The 15,581-nt window shown below is 36.9% G+C and overlaps 2 protein-coding genes across 2 annotated transcripts in view; both read left to right on the top strand.

Annotated features, from left to right (window-relative positions):
- The window catches only part of LOC134680467 (uncharacterized protein K02A2.6-like), a 303,959-nt gene that overhangs the window by 29,564 nt on the left and 258,814 nt on the right, over positions 1-15,581 (top strand). The window lies entirely within an intron of this gene.
- LOC134680498 (nose resistant to fluoxetine protein 6-like) lies at positions 1,253-14,148 on the top strand. Its single transcript, XM_063539627.1, has 13 exons — positions 1,253-1,464; positions 1,934-2,243; positions 3,516-3,692; positions 3,812-3,891; positions 4,214-4,413; positions 5,096-5,210; positions 8,975-9,189; positions 10,156-10,343; positions 11,253-11,397; positions 11,604-11,781; positions 12,820-12,962; positions 13,521-13,626; positions 14,066-14,148. The coding sequence occupies exons 1-13, from the start codon at positions 1,317-1,319 to the stop codon at positions 14,146-14,148; spliced, it is 2,088 nt and encodes a 695-aa protein (XP_063395697.1). The 5' UTR covers positions 1,253-1,316.

The raw sequence follows: 15,581 nt of genomic DNA, 5'->3' as shown, positions 1-15,581 counted from the left end.
TTGTGATTTTACTGGGATTGGGACATAAACCAAAAGTAAAATAAAAAAGGTGCCTGTTAAATGTTAATAGCAAAAAGTATCATTACATGTATCTCGTCTCAGTCTGCAACAGGAAAAAATATGTATAACGAAAACAACTGACATTCGGATGGCGACTGCTATAGTACCTGGTGCAGCGGTTCTGATGCAGCGTTGCGGTAATTTTAGTGACGGATTGAACTTTCTAATCAACGTTAGGAACGCAATTTATCAAGGAAATTTTAATCTTTTCTTTCCCGCTTCTGTAAAGGTCTGTTTTCTTAGGATAGCGGTGCCGTCATATAGCGGCCGTCTCCATATCATAATTATATCATATCATATCAAAATAATACGGATGGGGTAGTATTTTGTTTGGAGATGGCCACTATAGGGATACGACCTGTAACGCTGTACTAGCAATGCCGTAAAAGTAACGTGGCTGGAGACGTCAACCGAATATCGTCTTTAATGTATATCTATGTAAGTAGACTAAGTCAATATGCTCTGGTTTTTCCACTCGCCTAGCGCCTATAATGACACCGTTTTATGCTAGGTACGTACAGTCAACAATTTGATCCGTAGGCCACTATAGAAGTTAAACAAACTGAACTGATTATGACATGGTTCTATATTGGTATAGGTAGTGGCCTAGGAATCAAATTGGTTGACAGTAAGTACTTAATAATTACTCTTTTAGAAATAATGGTTCATTCTGCCTTCCCTTCCCTTCCCTTCTCTCTTTAACACTATGCCTGGACACTACTCCAGACACAATAAAGAGAACAATGGGATTACGCTTATAGGCGTCTAGACTAGTCGCCTATAAGCGTAGTGTCCACTGTCCACCAAGGTGTTAAATACAAATCCTTTTTATTTATTCCCCATACAAACTTCCACCCCCATATCATTCTTTTTTCACCCTTAAAGGTATGGCTAAGTAAGTACTTATACAAAATTTCAACTAAATCAGTTCAGCGGCTTAAGCGTGAAGCGAAAACAGACAGACACACTTTCGCATTTATATCATTAGTATGGATGGATTAGATACAAGCTAAGTTTAATAGGAATAAATAGTCATCGAAAAGGTGATTCAGCCCATAGGTACTTAAACGCTGAAAACACTCACCCACACACTCTAAATCTGAAGTCTCTAAACCACTTAAAATCCATTCAGCGCGTACCTATGAAATAAGTAGAAGTAATTCTAACGTAGGAATATTACTTATTTGCACAAACAGTGTTATCAATGCATTTATTCAGTTAGTTTATAAATCATTGTTGCTGAATCGTTTATCAAAATGGTGCGCTGGGTATTCATGACTTTACTAATCGTTGGTGTTTTGAAAGTGTCTTCGTCCGAAAGTCTTTACGATGAAAATTTATATGAAAGTGTATTGGACAATGTGACTTGCCAGCGGCATTTAGAGGAGATGGAGTATTTCCAATGTAAGTGCTTACTTTTATAATTCATCAGCATATTCAACACTTACCTATCTCAAGTTAGAACGACGACTACGACAAGGTTGTAAGTTTCCGATACGGCCTACCCCGTTCACTTGTGACATCACAGTTATTCAAATAAGTTAAATTTCCCTATCTAGGTAGATATGTAGAGTTAGATCAAGAAAAGTCTACAACGATTTTGATAGCACACACAGTGCAAGTGTTATTTTTTCGTCAAAATCGTTGCAGACTTTTCTTGATCCAACTCTAAACGTTTTGAACCGTCCTTATAGTGACTGATTTTCATGTGATATATACTTAGGGCATACTGAAAATTCCTAGACTGACCACTTAGAAAAAATAAGTCGTCTCATATAAATATCAGAATCCAGAAACTTTCAGTATGGCCCACGTAATACCAAGACGATTAGATATATGGATTGAAATTTAAATCTTAATTGTTTTGTTCCAGTTTTCGATGCCGGCGGCAGGATCCCCCAAAGCATCACGCTCGGTGGTCAAGGTAGTCTTGGCAACTACCAGCAATGTCTCTCAATTGCCCAGCGTGTTCCAAACGACACAATCATCGGTAAATACTGCATGATCGGAGTATCCTTACAGCAGAACAGCCTTATACCTCCGGCTTTAAATACTGGGGATAATCTAGGACTAAACGGAACCCTTTTTGAGCTGATTAAGATGAGCGAGAACGCCACTGAAGTTCAGAATGGATTTCGGCTTAAAAGGGCTATCGGGGCCATGATGGGGCAAGAAAATTTCAGGTATAGGATGACTTATTAATTTAATCGAATTTTAACCGTCGTGAGTCATACCAACATTAGCTATATCATAGAGAAAACTTATATTTCTCTGTGATATTCTTCTTATTCTTTCTTTCTTTCTTTACTAAACTTATTAAATAAAGAGTGGTAACTTCATACATCCGTTTTATTTGGTTTTATTAACAAAACGCGTGTTATTTCGTAGTCGACATCTAACGTCAAATAGAGGAACTATCAGTACCGCCACTTGACATTAAATATCACAAGTGTCGCTACTGACGAAAAATGTGCTACTAAAACAATTTATAACTAATATTAGAGGCAGAAGGAGTTGAAAATAACGTTCGGGTTAATTCGGTTATAATAATAACTGAAACTTGTTGAAAAGTAGAGTTTTCGTTCGTCGTGCCATCTATTGTCGACTAGCAGTACTGAGAGGGATCCTATCTCGTCGCATAATAATTGATTGTCATAATGTAATGTTACGCATAAAACTCTTTTCGCATATTTTTTCTCCAGCTGAAACAGAAAGTATTTTCTAAAATATTTTGCATAGGTTGTATAGAATAGGGTAGGTTAGGTTAGGTTTGTGTTATAATTTTTCAGAAATGTTAATATTTCCAGCACAATAACAATTATGCGAAATGAGTTTTATGCGTAACATTACATTAGGACAATCAATTATTATGCAACCCAATATGGACCCGTACTGAGAAATTCCGCCACTTGACGTTAGATGTCGACTGCGAAATAACTCATTTTGGTAAGAAAACTGATGTATGGAGTTACCGCTTTTTAGGGTTCCGTACCCAAAGGGTAAAACTGGACCCTATTACTAAGACTTCGCTGTCCGTCCGTCCGTCCGTCCGTCCGTCTGTCACCAGGCTGTATCTCACGAACCGTGATAGCTAGACAGTTGAAATTTTCACAGATGATGTATTTCTGTTGCCGCTATAACAACAAATACTAAAAACAGAATAAAATAAAGATTTAAATGGGGCTTTTAAATCTTTATTTTATTCTGGGGGGCTCCCATACAACAAACGTGATTTTTGACCAAAGTTAAGCAACGTCGGGAGTGGTCAGTACTTGGATGGGTGACCGTTTTTTTTGCTTATTTTGATTTTTTTTTTTGCATTATGGTACGGAACCCTTCGTGCGCGAGTCCGACTCGCACTTGCCCGGTTTTTCTGTACTTAGGTATATTTCTCTAGGCTAATATTGACTCTTACATCCTTTGCTAAGAGTATTCGCCACTTTTATATTTTCTAGGGATATGTCAACCTCTCAAAACAGCTTGGAAGTAAAGGTGGCGGTCTGCCTGCCAAGAAGCTGTACAACAAAACAGGCCTTCGGGCAGTACGCTGACATGCTGAACGTGTCTTACAGTGACCTCTATTGCCGACTGCCTGGTGACAAGCTTTTCTCGACAGCGGATTATATTGCAGTGTAAGAAAACTAACTTTACTTTTTTACGTTTATACTTTAAGAGTCCGCAGCAAGCTCGGTTCTCCATACAGACGTTTGCTCTGAAACTTGCAGTTATTATGTTAGTTTTTTGTTTTCAGGATTACAATAGTGATTTTGGGGACGCTTACTGCGTTAAGTACTATTTATGATTTATACAACGTGTTCTTACTTGTAAAAGGTAATAAAATCTATTTATTTTTTAACCGAATTAAATATTTGCACACTTGATAAGTATAGTCACTTGCAATAATATGTTACACAACGAAGGCAGCAAAAATATCTGAGGGACTACCGCGAACCACGTTCGAAGTGTTGCCTCCCTGTCAACCTTACGCACAAATTTACAAGTGCGATTGAGAGGCAACACGTCGAACGTGGTTCGCGGTAAGTCCTCTGACACGATCTTTTCGTAGAGCCATAAGAGCGTGTCACACATCTTTGCGGTCTTCGAAGAGTAACATATTATTGCAAGTGAATGTACCTTTTTTATGTTCCAACAGCTCCTGCTGAATCAAATAAGCTTCTAACCAGCTTCTCAGTGTTCACAAACACACGTCGCTTATTCACTTTCTCCAAGACCCCAGGGTCCATCGAATGCTTGGATGGCCTGCGGTCTCTTTCAATCCTCTGGGTTGTAATCGGACACTCATTTTCAAATATGTTCAATGGGATCACTATCAACTTAGTGGACGCTTTTGTGGTTAGTATACTTTTTCTTTGTTATAATTAACTTTCTTATAGCGTAAAATCGGATTATGTTATTTAAAAAAAACTAGCCTTGGGGTGGTATTTCTCGTATCCAATTTCTTTGTCCAATGTGTATTGCGTCTTACATTTTGTTTTAATGAGAGAGTGAGAATGGAAATGTGGACTACCACCGTTATACATGAGCGTCATTATGTCTTTTCACTTTGCAATAAAATCCGTTCAGTTTAGCTATGGAATAAAGAAAAGACAAATAACAGATATTACTTTCCTATTAATAATATTAGTATGGATGCCCCGTTATGAAACAGTATGGTGATACTTTAATTTTGCTATTATATGTACCTAACCAAAAGCTCCATCTAGTTTCGAGTAGCTGAACTAACCTTTATAAACTTAATATTAGAACTGCAAGTAAAACTACGTGTCTCATTTTTAGCGTGGCCCATTATTATGCAATAAATTAACAATCATACATAAATAAGTAATAAAAACTTTCTTATACATAAATTTAATAAAGTAGATAAATTTAATTGAATCTGGGGGTAATCTGTACTAATATTGAGGTCGTCTATAACTGGAAGATTAGCGTTTATTAACATATATTTCATTCCAGCTCCAGTAGGTCAAAATATGGAATATTGTTCAACATCCAAGCTTTATTTTCTTATTTTTAGTGGGCCTTTAGTTCAAAGGCAACGTGGCTAGTATCTGCAGTGCTGGCCGTGGATACTTTTTTCATGATGAGCGGTCTTTTAGTTGTCTACACTACTGTAAAGAAAATGACGCCAAGTAAGTTGAATAAAAAATGTAATCTTAATTTGTACCGAAATTAATCACTAGATGGCTCTGTTATGAGTACAAACTGGCTAACGCTTGGTAGATGTAGAATCAACACGTTATTGTTATAGTGTTGTTACCGATACAGTCAGTCAGACACTTTCGCATTTATTAAAAACTAGCTGTTGCCCGCAACTGAGTTTGCGATATTTTTGATATCCCTATCCGACACAAGGTCTGAAGGGATTGCCGTCTTTTTGACGAAAAGAACATGAAAATCCAATATGGGAATAGTTATTTTTTCTGGTGCCCTATTGATATCGAGGTAGGAAAACTAATCCGGCGGAGCAGGAAACACTTTTCCACCTCTACTACGCGTGAGTCGTCAAGACGAACGCAGGTACTAGTAATACCTAAGCACAGACTTGCAAAAACGGGCAACTTCTTCCAAATTATAGGTCCACGCATTTATAACAGGTTACCTACTGATATAAAGGACGTTGCTTCAGACCTCATTTTTATAAAAAAACTCAAGTGTTTCCTGATCAAAAAGGCGTTTTATTCGGTCAAGGAATTCCTAGAAGCCTGACGAATGTTAAATGGAAGCTATTATTATTATTCCCAACGTATTGGAACGGGGTATAATTATTTTATTGACAATTTAATTATTACTATTTTTCAAATGTTATAATGATACCTACTTTTAATTGTATATATTTCAGACATACCTATATAATTTATAATAATAATGTAGATTACGCATCTGTATTCTGTGACAATGTATGATCAATACAAATAAAGAATATGAATATGAATATGAATATGAATATTCCGAAAAAAATTACCCCGATTTTTGTTTCGCCGACAACGATTCGCCGACGGGTTCTTTGGCAGAGTAACGATTGGACGAATCTCATTACGCATAGTAGTCGTTTGCAAGAGTAGTCAATAAGCAGAACATTGATACGCATATTTACTATTCGTAGAATAATCATTTAGTAACTGTCATAATTACCCGAGAAACCATTGGTCGAAACACAATAGGTCGAATGTTCATTTGGAATTAATATTGACTAGAAAAACTTCTCTCTAACTTATTATTTTACTAAATTAACTTTGACATACTCGTAGTGCGTAGGTATTCATTGAAATTGGTTAAAAAGCAGTTTAGGTTAGTTTAGAACTGCACCCCTAAGAAAACGAACCGTTGCTGGAAAACTGGGTTAGGTTAGGTTAGAACTGCGACCCCCAAGTAAACGAACTGTTGCCAGAAAATTGGGTTAGGTTAGAACTGCGACCCCTAAAAAAATTATTCTTTCCAGAAAAGCAGATTGCGTTAAATTAACGACTCAATAAATAAAATTCATCTGAATCTTAAATTTTGGTAAAAACCGTATTTATAAGAAGTAACTTTTCTACAGGTCCATGATTCTGTGAAATGAAATTACATGAACAAATTGTGCTTGAAACTAAACCAATGTTTTAATTTTTTGCTGAACCATAAATAATCTCGAACTAAAATTATTTGAAGTAAATATTGTGTAAAGATTATTTTGCCATTAGAAATTACTTGAATTTTTTTCTGTGAAACAAAAATCTATAGAAAAATTGCCGGCAAAAGAAAGCTAAACCATATAAATATAATGATTTTTATAAACCATAATTTACTTAAAAAAGGATAATATTTTATTTCATCCTTTTGGGTGTGGATTTTCTTTATTTTTGCAAAAAGTTTTTGTTTCGAAAATAACGACTTATACAGGGCGATATCTGGGTCGTGATTCAAACCTATTGTACTTAACTCGGTAAATTAACGCGATGTTAGGTATAAAGTTAATTTTTAAATAATTGCAGCTATTCATTAATTAATCAACAATTTAAGTATCCCAGTTAAAAACACAAATTATGGTTACCTTACAATTACTGTTAAAACCTATTTAATAAACAACTGATTAGATGAGTAAGAAATGTCAACCGTCACTGTTATGACAAAGTCAAAACTTTAAAATAAATAAAATCATTCAAAGATTGTACATTGAGTTCATTAATTCTGGTAATTTTAAAGATAATTAAGCAGAAAGATGCCCGCGGCATATCCGTTTTCAAATGTTGAGCGGTAATATTTTATTACCAAGCACGTCGCGCTAACACTACTCGGGATTTATTTCACCAACGTTTTCGATTATGATACGATATGTTGAGAAAAGTGGTGCCTGAATTACTGCGAGAAGTGCCGGAACATTACTTGCATAACCTACACTATCAACACGCTGGTGCTCCGGCTCATTTTGAACACCGAGTACGCAATTACCTCGATGAACAGTTCCCCGGGACGTTGGATTGGCCGAGGCGGCGGCGGACCCGTGGCAAGGCCTCCACGTAATCCCGACCTGACGCGTGACGCCCTTGGATTTTTTTCTCTGGGGCGAAATCAAAAGATTGGTGTACCATCGAAGAGCTTTGTCAGCGAGATATTGGAGCATTTGAAAGTGTGAAAATGGATCACTTTGCTCTCGGCAGATTAAAAGATAACCTAAGAGGACGAGCCGAATTGTGTCGACAGCAAAACGGATCACACTTTGAGCAGCTCCTGAAGTATGTTTAAGTTGTGATCGTATTTGTTAAAAGCTTGTGGAGTCTCCGTCCCAGTGCTTGTAAATAATTTTAATAAAGTTTTTAAATTATTTTTAAACTTTTTAATTGCTTTTACACTGAATGTAAAACCGAAGATAAGTGTTATCAGTTAATTATCGTAAGTTACCACTACTTTCTCTTCGAGATTCTAGATGTTTGTCTTGTCAAGTTGTAGGGTGACCATGACCCTAAATAAGAAATTATTTTGTATTTTATTTTTGTATGTGCAAAAAAAATACAAATTAATGCACTCTAATCTACAGTGTTGTGTTCCTAATTAAGTGGCAAGTCTTATTTTTCTTTCTTGCTACACGACCCAGATTTCACCCTATAATTATAAAATGTGAAATGTTATTCGACTAAACATTGTTTAAACGAAACGATTACTCTGCTAAATGAAAATCGTCCAATAATAGTTACTTCTAATTTACACAGAATCGAACTAAACGGTATGTGAACGAAGAGTTTACGTAACGTTAGTCGACCAAAAGTTACATTGACAAATAAATGACTCTGCGAAACGATGTTCGGCGAATCGTTGTCGGCGAATCGATGATCTGCTAAAAGTTTCTCGGAGAATCATTAGGTACCCATTTTTTCTACAAGGGGCCAAAGTTGTTGTTTAAGAGCCCTTCAACGTGCACACTAGCGCCACAGCTAAATAAACGTGATTATTTAAATTTAACGAAATATATTGAAAAAAGGGGGCCGCTACGTACTGTATTGTATATTTAAGAACCTTTTTAATACATCAAACTAGTTTTTATGTTGCTGGTTTCGTCGATCTAGGAACTCAAAACAAAAACGGCCGTTTTAACTTTGGACGCATACAATGACGAATCCATTACAGTTAAGGGCCCCCCCACATCTGGCGTCTTTCGAGCGTCGGCGTCTACAATTCTATGGCTGCTGCTCGACGCAACGTCGACGCAGCGTCGACGCAACTGCGCAGCGACGTCATTTTCCATAGCGCTGACCAGACGCCGTCAGACGCCGACGCTCGAAAGACGCTAGATGTGGGGGGGCCCTAAAATTCTATTCCGTACATTTTCGAAATCAACTGCCAACTGTCAAATAAGCAGAATGCCCCGCTGGAACGATCCAACAAGTCACGAATTATGTACTCACATTACAATTTCCAGTGTCACTAATGAGAAACATCCACCTGTTCTACCTTCACCGCCTGCTGCGCATGTTTCCGTTGCTGGCTGCAGTGGTGCTGTACCAGTCGTCGCTGATCCAGCACAGCGCGGACGGGCCCCGCTGGCCTGCACTGGCCACCAGCATACAGAACTGCCGCCATTGGTGGTGGTCTACTCTACTGCATGTGCAGAACTACGTCAACTTGACTGAGATCGTGAGTAGTAACATCGAGTTCTACTTACACCTGCTGGGAAAATTGCCGTAGTTGGTTCCAGTTGACTTTTGACTTCTGATGGTTCAACATTGAGAGGTTTAAGTACCAATGTTTTGCAAGTGAGTGGGTTCACCCTTTCACTACGCATGATGTGATATCACATATCACGTCTAATCTATAAGAGCTTTCGCTACGGCGTAGAGCGCTACGAAATAAGGCGCACTATAGAAAAGCTAAGCAGAGCGGTATCATTATAAAACATAATAGTTATCATAACACTGCCGTATTCGAACTTCAAGATATTCACAAGAGACGGATGTACTAGATCCATTCTAGATACGTTATAGTTTATATGAGTCGCTTAACTTCAAACTCGGGTAAATCCATCTGTCAGATTATGCGATTTTGGTATTAAGAAAACGTAATAGGGTGGATATTTGCTGAGAGGGTCAAATGGATTTACCCGAGTTTGAAGTTAAGCGACACATATATCAACTAGTTCTCTTTTGCAGCGCAATTCGGGCAACCAATGTCACTTTTACATTAGATAGAGTAAGATATCTAATAGATATGAATTAGATCTCTAAGTCATATCCTGTGGAAATCGTTCAAGAGTATCTCCAGAATCGCGCAAATGTCAAATATCTTAAACATATCGTTATCGTATCTTGGTGATGTCTAAAAGATGTCTAAATAGATGTCTATTTCAAAATCCGAATCGGGCCCAGAATAATGATTGCCCCGGGTTAATTTTCAACGCAACGCGCAGATTCTACGATTTCAGTCCGTTATGGTGGTTATACTTAATAAGTACCTACATATTTAAAGTTCGAAATGGAGTCGGTGGACGGTAATTATAGTTTTTTCAATTATAATTACAGTACACCGCCATTACGAGTTTTTGCGGCATCCTTGCTCTCATTCTCATGATAATATAATTGTGTAAGTATGGCAATTGTCTTCCAGTGCCTCGGCCACACTTGGTACCTCTCTGTGGATACGCAGCTTCACCTATTGTCGCCTCTGGTTCTGTTCTGGGTATTACGTAGCCGTCGCTCCGCCTGGATTGGCCTGGCCTCTGGTCTCATGGCCTCCATCATCTGCGCCACCACTTACACTTATATTAAGAACTATCCCGGAGTGTCTTTGCTGGGGTAAATAATTATAGTATACCGGGTGTGGCCTGTAACACGAGCAAATAATTAAAACATAGATTGTACTCCTCAAACGGTGACACTTTTGTTCAACAACTTTTAAAAATTATGAAGCATTTAGACTCCCTATTTTTTATACAAAATAAATATTATCTTCAATGGACGCCATCGCCACGCCATTATCATTATGATTGACGTTGCTTGTCACGCCTTAAACATAACAAAATTCGCAATACATTGCATCTTAGAATAAACTTTAAAGTGTATTAAAAATCAAACCACAAGTTATTTTTAAAAGTTGCTGAACAAATGTTGGTCTGAATGAGGAGTACAGTTTAATTTTTTGCTCATATTACAGGCCACACCCGGTATATATTATACTTACATTACTTAAGGCTGTTGAGGTGTAACGACTTAAGTATTGAATTTACTAGAATTAGCAATAAATATTAGGCCGTGTCGGTTCCGTCTTGGTAAAACGTGGAAGCCAGAGAAATGCTGGCACTTTTATATAATATAACGGACATGTTTTAAATAAAAAATTAAGGATGATTCACGCTAAACCGGGCCGTGTCCAGGCCGGAGCTTCCGGCGTTTACTTTTCTAAGACATGACAGGCGATCACGTGATGCTTTCCACAGAAAACGATGCGCTGGAAGCTCCGGGCCGCACACGACCCGGTCTAACGTGAGTCATCCTTTACACTGAACATCGGACACAAGAAAACTCTAACAGACCAATTCGAATGTAACATTAGAGTTCCGAATGATATTTGGATCATGTTATTTAGGTATGTATTTCCTTCTACTACGTTGAACTTGAATTTGGACCATAGTTGTAAGCTGTGGACTAAAGTTACCTGATTTTACGTACGGTAATCAATCAATGAATACAAATACCATTTTTAAGCATGGGGTTCGACATAAGTTTACTGCTGGATTACTTCAAACACTACTACGTGAACACCGTGACGAGATCGCCGCCCTTCGTCGTGGGCATGGTACTTGGTTATCTGCTTCACATTTGGCGAGAACATCCGAGGAGGTTACCTAAGGTATTTAACAAAGCGATATCCGTATTCATAACATTGATTACTTAATCATTTCTCAATTAAATTATGAAAATATTAACTTATTTTTATTTCTTGGTCACGTAGAGCATAGTCTGGCTACAGTTTCACTAAGGCTTTGAGGGTCAATCTTGCAAAGGCTAGTTGCCATAAGACATCTTTATTGCTTTAACCTAACATGTGTTTTTCAGTGGTTCCTAGCAGCTGGTTGGGCGGCCGCGTTCGCACTTGGTACTGGGATGGTTTACAGCAACAACCCGGACGCCAAGTTTTCCCAGTTCTGGGCAAATTTCCTCAACTCGTTCATGAGGGGGCTCTGGGCGGTGGCAGTCGGCTGGGTCGTGTTTGCGTGTGCTGCTGGATATGGAGGTTTCACGCTATTTTGTTGTTTGCTAATAGACCGGTCGACCATAATTACTTACTCTCTGCATCTGGCCCGTATATATATCCATAAACTTTTTTCATAATACAACTAAAATGCACTACGATTGTAGCATCAAATCAAGCTTTTAAAAATCTTTTATGTTTAAATAAAATAGATTGACTTGGCCATGTTTCATGAAAATCTGTTCAGCCGTTTAAAGATCATCAGCTCTTTTCTAGTTGATGAGGGGATCTGATTTGTGTCATAGATAATTTTACCCCGAGTGTTCTTAGCCATGTTTCATGAAAATCTGTTCAGCCGTTTGAAGATCATCAGCTCTTTTCGTTGATGAGGGGATCTGACTACCTTCCATATGTCCTATTGATTCGAAATTTGGTACCGTGTTACTTCAATGATATTGAAACAACATGGTAAGGTAACCCATGACTTTAAATATGACATGTTAGAGTAAGGTTTAGATTTCGAAGGTGGGTAATTAAATGGGATTAATTAGGCTCCATTTCCACTGCGGCAGAAACAAAATGGACAAATAGCGACTTGGACGAATCGCGATATGGGCGAACGGCGTATATGATACTTAACTTGACGAACCACGTAATGGACAAATCGCTACTTGGACGAATTACAATTTGGACTAACAGCTATCAAATCACATAAAATACCAAAATTTTGCTACGTGTTCTACGCCGTAGCATTGTAGCCGCGACCTACGTAGCAAATTTTACTTAGACAGTGCCATCGAAAGAGTTTAAGTAATTCGAGAAAAATTGTTTTTTCAGTAGAATTGGAAATAATGGCTGTCATTTAGTGGAGGTATTATAAAAATAAAATTAATAAAATTATCAATTTTTTGAAGATAGTCAATGAACCTGCATTTTTAAATGCTGCATATTTGCAAAACTTTGTAAAGTACAGTGCTTATGTAAAGTTGTAGGTTTTTGTGTGTTGTACCTATCTTTATTAGGCTGTTCCGAAATCCTCTAATTAATTTATAATATATTTTTATTTTTCTTTTATTTCAGGGCCCATAAACTGGTTTCTCTCCTTAACGATGTGGAAGTTCTTGGCCCGCATATCCTATGCACTGTATTTGATCCACTATCCGATCCAGTTCATTATAAGAGGGCAAAGTGACTTGCCTGTCATGTTCAGCCTAAGGAACTTGGTAAGATGAATCTCTACTGAAAACAAGTTATTTTCAACTGTACTTAATCATCAAAGTTAATATCAACCTCGTAACCGGCTGCTAATTTGCGATGGGTAAAATTCAATTGTTTATTGTACCTATTGTTTTTCTGGGATGTGAAGTAATATTTGGTAATATCTAATACGTATAATGTAGCTACATTAAGAAGCATTCTATAAATTATATATGAACTTAAAAATAAATGGCTCGAGTTTCGCACGTGGCACCTTATTTAATGCGCACTTTTTTGAGTACATACATATCATACCTAAATAATATTCAACAATTATTGGTTGAGTGCAAATACTCGAACTGGGGCAGAACCAAGCTGTGCGAGCGTAACTCATACCAATCTCATTTGTTTTGATGTTAACATTTAATTTAAAATGGTTCCTTAAAATAGTTATGTATTTAAATAGTTCGTCTCTAGACTAATCCAAGAGAATTAGATAAAAATTAAGATAAAAAATATTATCTAGCAAGATACTGGGCACGAGTTAAGTTAAATGGATGCGTATTGTGACTTAACATTTTCAGTTTTACGTGTTCTACACGGATATTTCACTGTCGTTGATGGTTGCGACTGCGTTGTGCGTGCTGGTAGACGCTCCTTTCTCCACATTACAGAAAATTCTGCTACAAGGTACCTTTTAATTCTCTGCTAATTTTGCTCATATGTTTATTAAGATAAAATTTAAAAATTAAGTTTTTAAATTTACCTCCGACGTTTCGAGGACGGCGATGTCCCCGTGCTCTCGGAGAAGACTGGCTAAAGTTGACATCAAGATCTTATAGGCGCGCGAGTTTTTCGAACTACCCGCACTTGGTATGAAGTCCCCTCGTTGTGAATGAGTAAAAATCGTGAAAGTTTAAATCAGTGTCTTCAAATGTTTAATCAAAATCTGAAAAGTTATAGGCGATTTAATGCTCACCCTTTGAACGCCTCGCTGTGTTCTACATTCCTCAATCCGTAACTCTACTATACGTATTCTCTTATTATGATTTCGTAATTATAACTTCACAGTAACTAGCAGGTAGGTAGGTATTAAAATTTTATTGTTAACTGAGGTACTCTTTTTCAGAAAAATCGAAACCACCACCTTCCAATGGACATCCACCTTCTAATGGAGTCTCCTCATCCACCGAAGTATTAGTAAATAATTAAGGAAGAGTTACTGTATTTTTTTTAATTTTCCAAGTAAATAAATTGTACATGTATTTGTATATACATCTAAAAGTACCTATTACCACCACCTATGCCTATATGTAATACCTTATTTGTACCTACATTTATATAAATATGTATTTTATAGAGAAGGCAAATTCACATTGCAGAGAGAGAAAGTAGTCTATTTATGTAAATTAATAGTTTTATTACTTATTTGACCTATTAAAGGGTTACACACGATAGCCAGTGCCTCGTGCATTCTCCGTTACCGATTTGCGACTAATTGAACTTCGATAATCAATTCGTAGAAAGACTAGCTAGCGCAATAAAGACTATCTACTTAGTTCTGTGTTAATCGGGTTTAAACTCCTTTGGGTTGGTTATTGGTTATCTTTAATTAGGTTTAAGTATAATCGTAATTATTATATTTATTGTTTTGCTTATGTTCGTTTAGCTCAAGAGGCCTGTTCGAAATTTCAAAATCTTAACTTTATCTATCATTGATATATATGATACGAACTTACACAACTCGCTTTATTTCGCTCGCTTGATGCGCGCGCGTTGCACTGCGAGACGTGTATCGTAATTATTATATCAATAACAAGTTAAACTATAAAACCTCAAATATGCCTCTAGATCACACGGGCCACGTGTGACGTGTGACAATCCAAACCATTGATGCATAATCAGAGGAAGGTAGTGACCAAGGCCTATTGACTTCCTTGGAATGACGTGACCCTTCATAATTGTACATGTGTGCTCCGTTTCTAGAGCTGTATTGCCAGTAATTACCATAAAAATATTTTACTACAGCAACATTGCTAGAACTGGCTTTGTCTATACGATTTCTAGGAACAAATCCAATTATTTTATCAAATATATTTTGATTTGTATTTTATGAAGTAGTCAAAGTCATATGTAAATTATTATTTATTTTTTGAAATATGTAAATTATTATCTATTTCAGTTTGTCTTTGTCTATGTTCATAAAATCTATGAAGGGTAGACGTGCCTCTACCCTCCTTAATAAAATTTAAAAAAAAATCTTTGTCAATAGGCCTCTTTGATAGGCCTTGATTTGAGTCTGGCCGGTAAGAACATAGACAAGACAAAAGTCTGTAATGTCAATGCTGTCATTTAAGTCATTTAACGCCAAAAATATAAATTTTCATATAAAACGATTTATTCACTTGAAATATATTTATTTACCTATTAATTTAAAAATAAAAACTATTCATATAAATAAATAATAAATAAATATTATAGGACATTCTTACACAGATTGACTAAGTCCCACAGTAAGCTCAAGAAGGCTTGTGTTGTGGGTACTCAGACAACGATATATATAATACACAAATACTTAAATACATAGAAAACACCCATGACTCAGGAACAAATATCTGTATCATCATACAAATAAATGCCCTTAC

Source organism: Cydia fagiglandana, chromosome 1 (genome assembly GCF_963556715.1).
Source record: "Cydia fagiglandana chromosome 1, ilCydFagi1.1, whole genome shotgun sequence".
Taxonomy (NCBI): domain Eukaryota; kingdom Metazoa; phylum Arthropoda; class Insecta; order Lepidoptera; family Tortricidae; genus Cydia; species Cydia fagiglandana.
Note: the sequence above shows the minus strand (reverse complement) of the source record. Positions and strands in the feature narration are given on the sequence as shown.

What these genes read in the sequence shown, in the direction of transcription:
- LOC134680498 (XM_063539627.1), top strand. Translation starts at nt 1,317, where the DNA reads ATGGTGCGCTGGGTATTCATGACTTTACTAATCGTTGGTGTTTTGAAA. An exon ending in CGTGTTCTTACTTGTAAAAG is followed by an intron (nt 3,892 to 4,213) that starts GTAATAAAATCT and finishes ATGTTCCAACAG; the next exon opens with CTCCTGCTGAATCAAATAAG. An exon ending in ATCCGAGGAGGTTACCTAAG is followed by an intron (nt 11,398 to 11,603) that starts GTATTTAACAAA and finishes TGTGTTTTTCAG; the next exon opens with TGGTTCCTAGCAGCTGGTTG.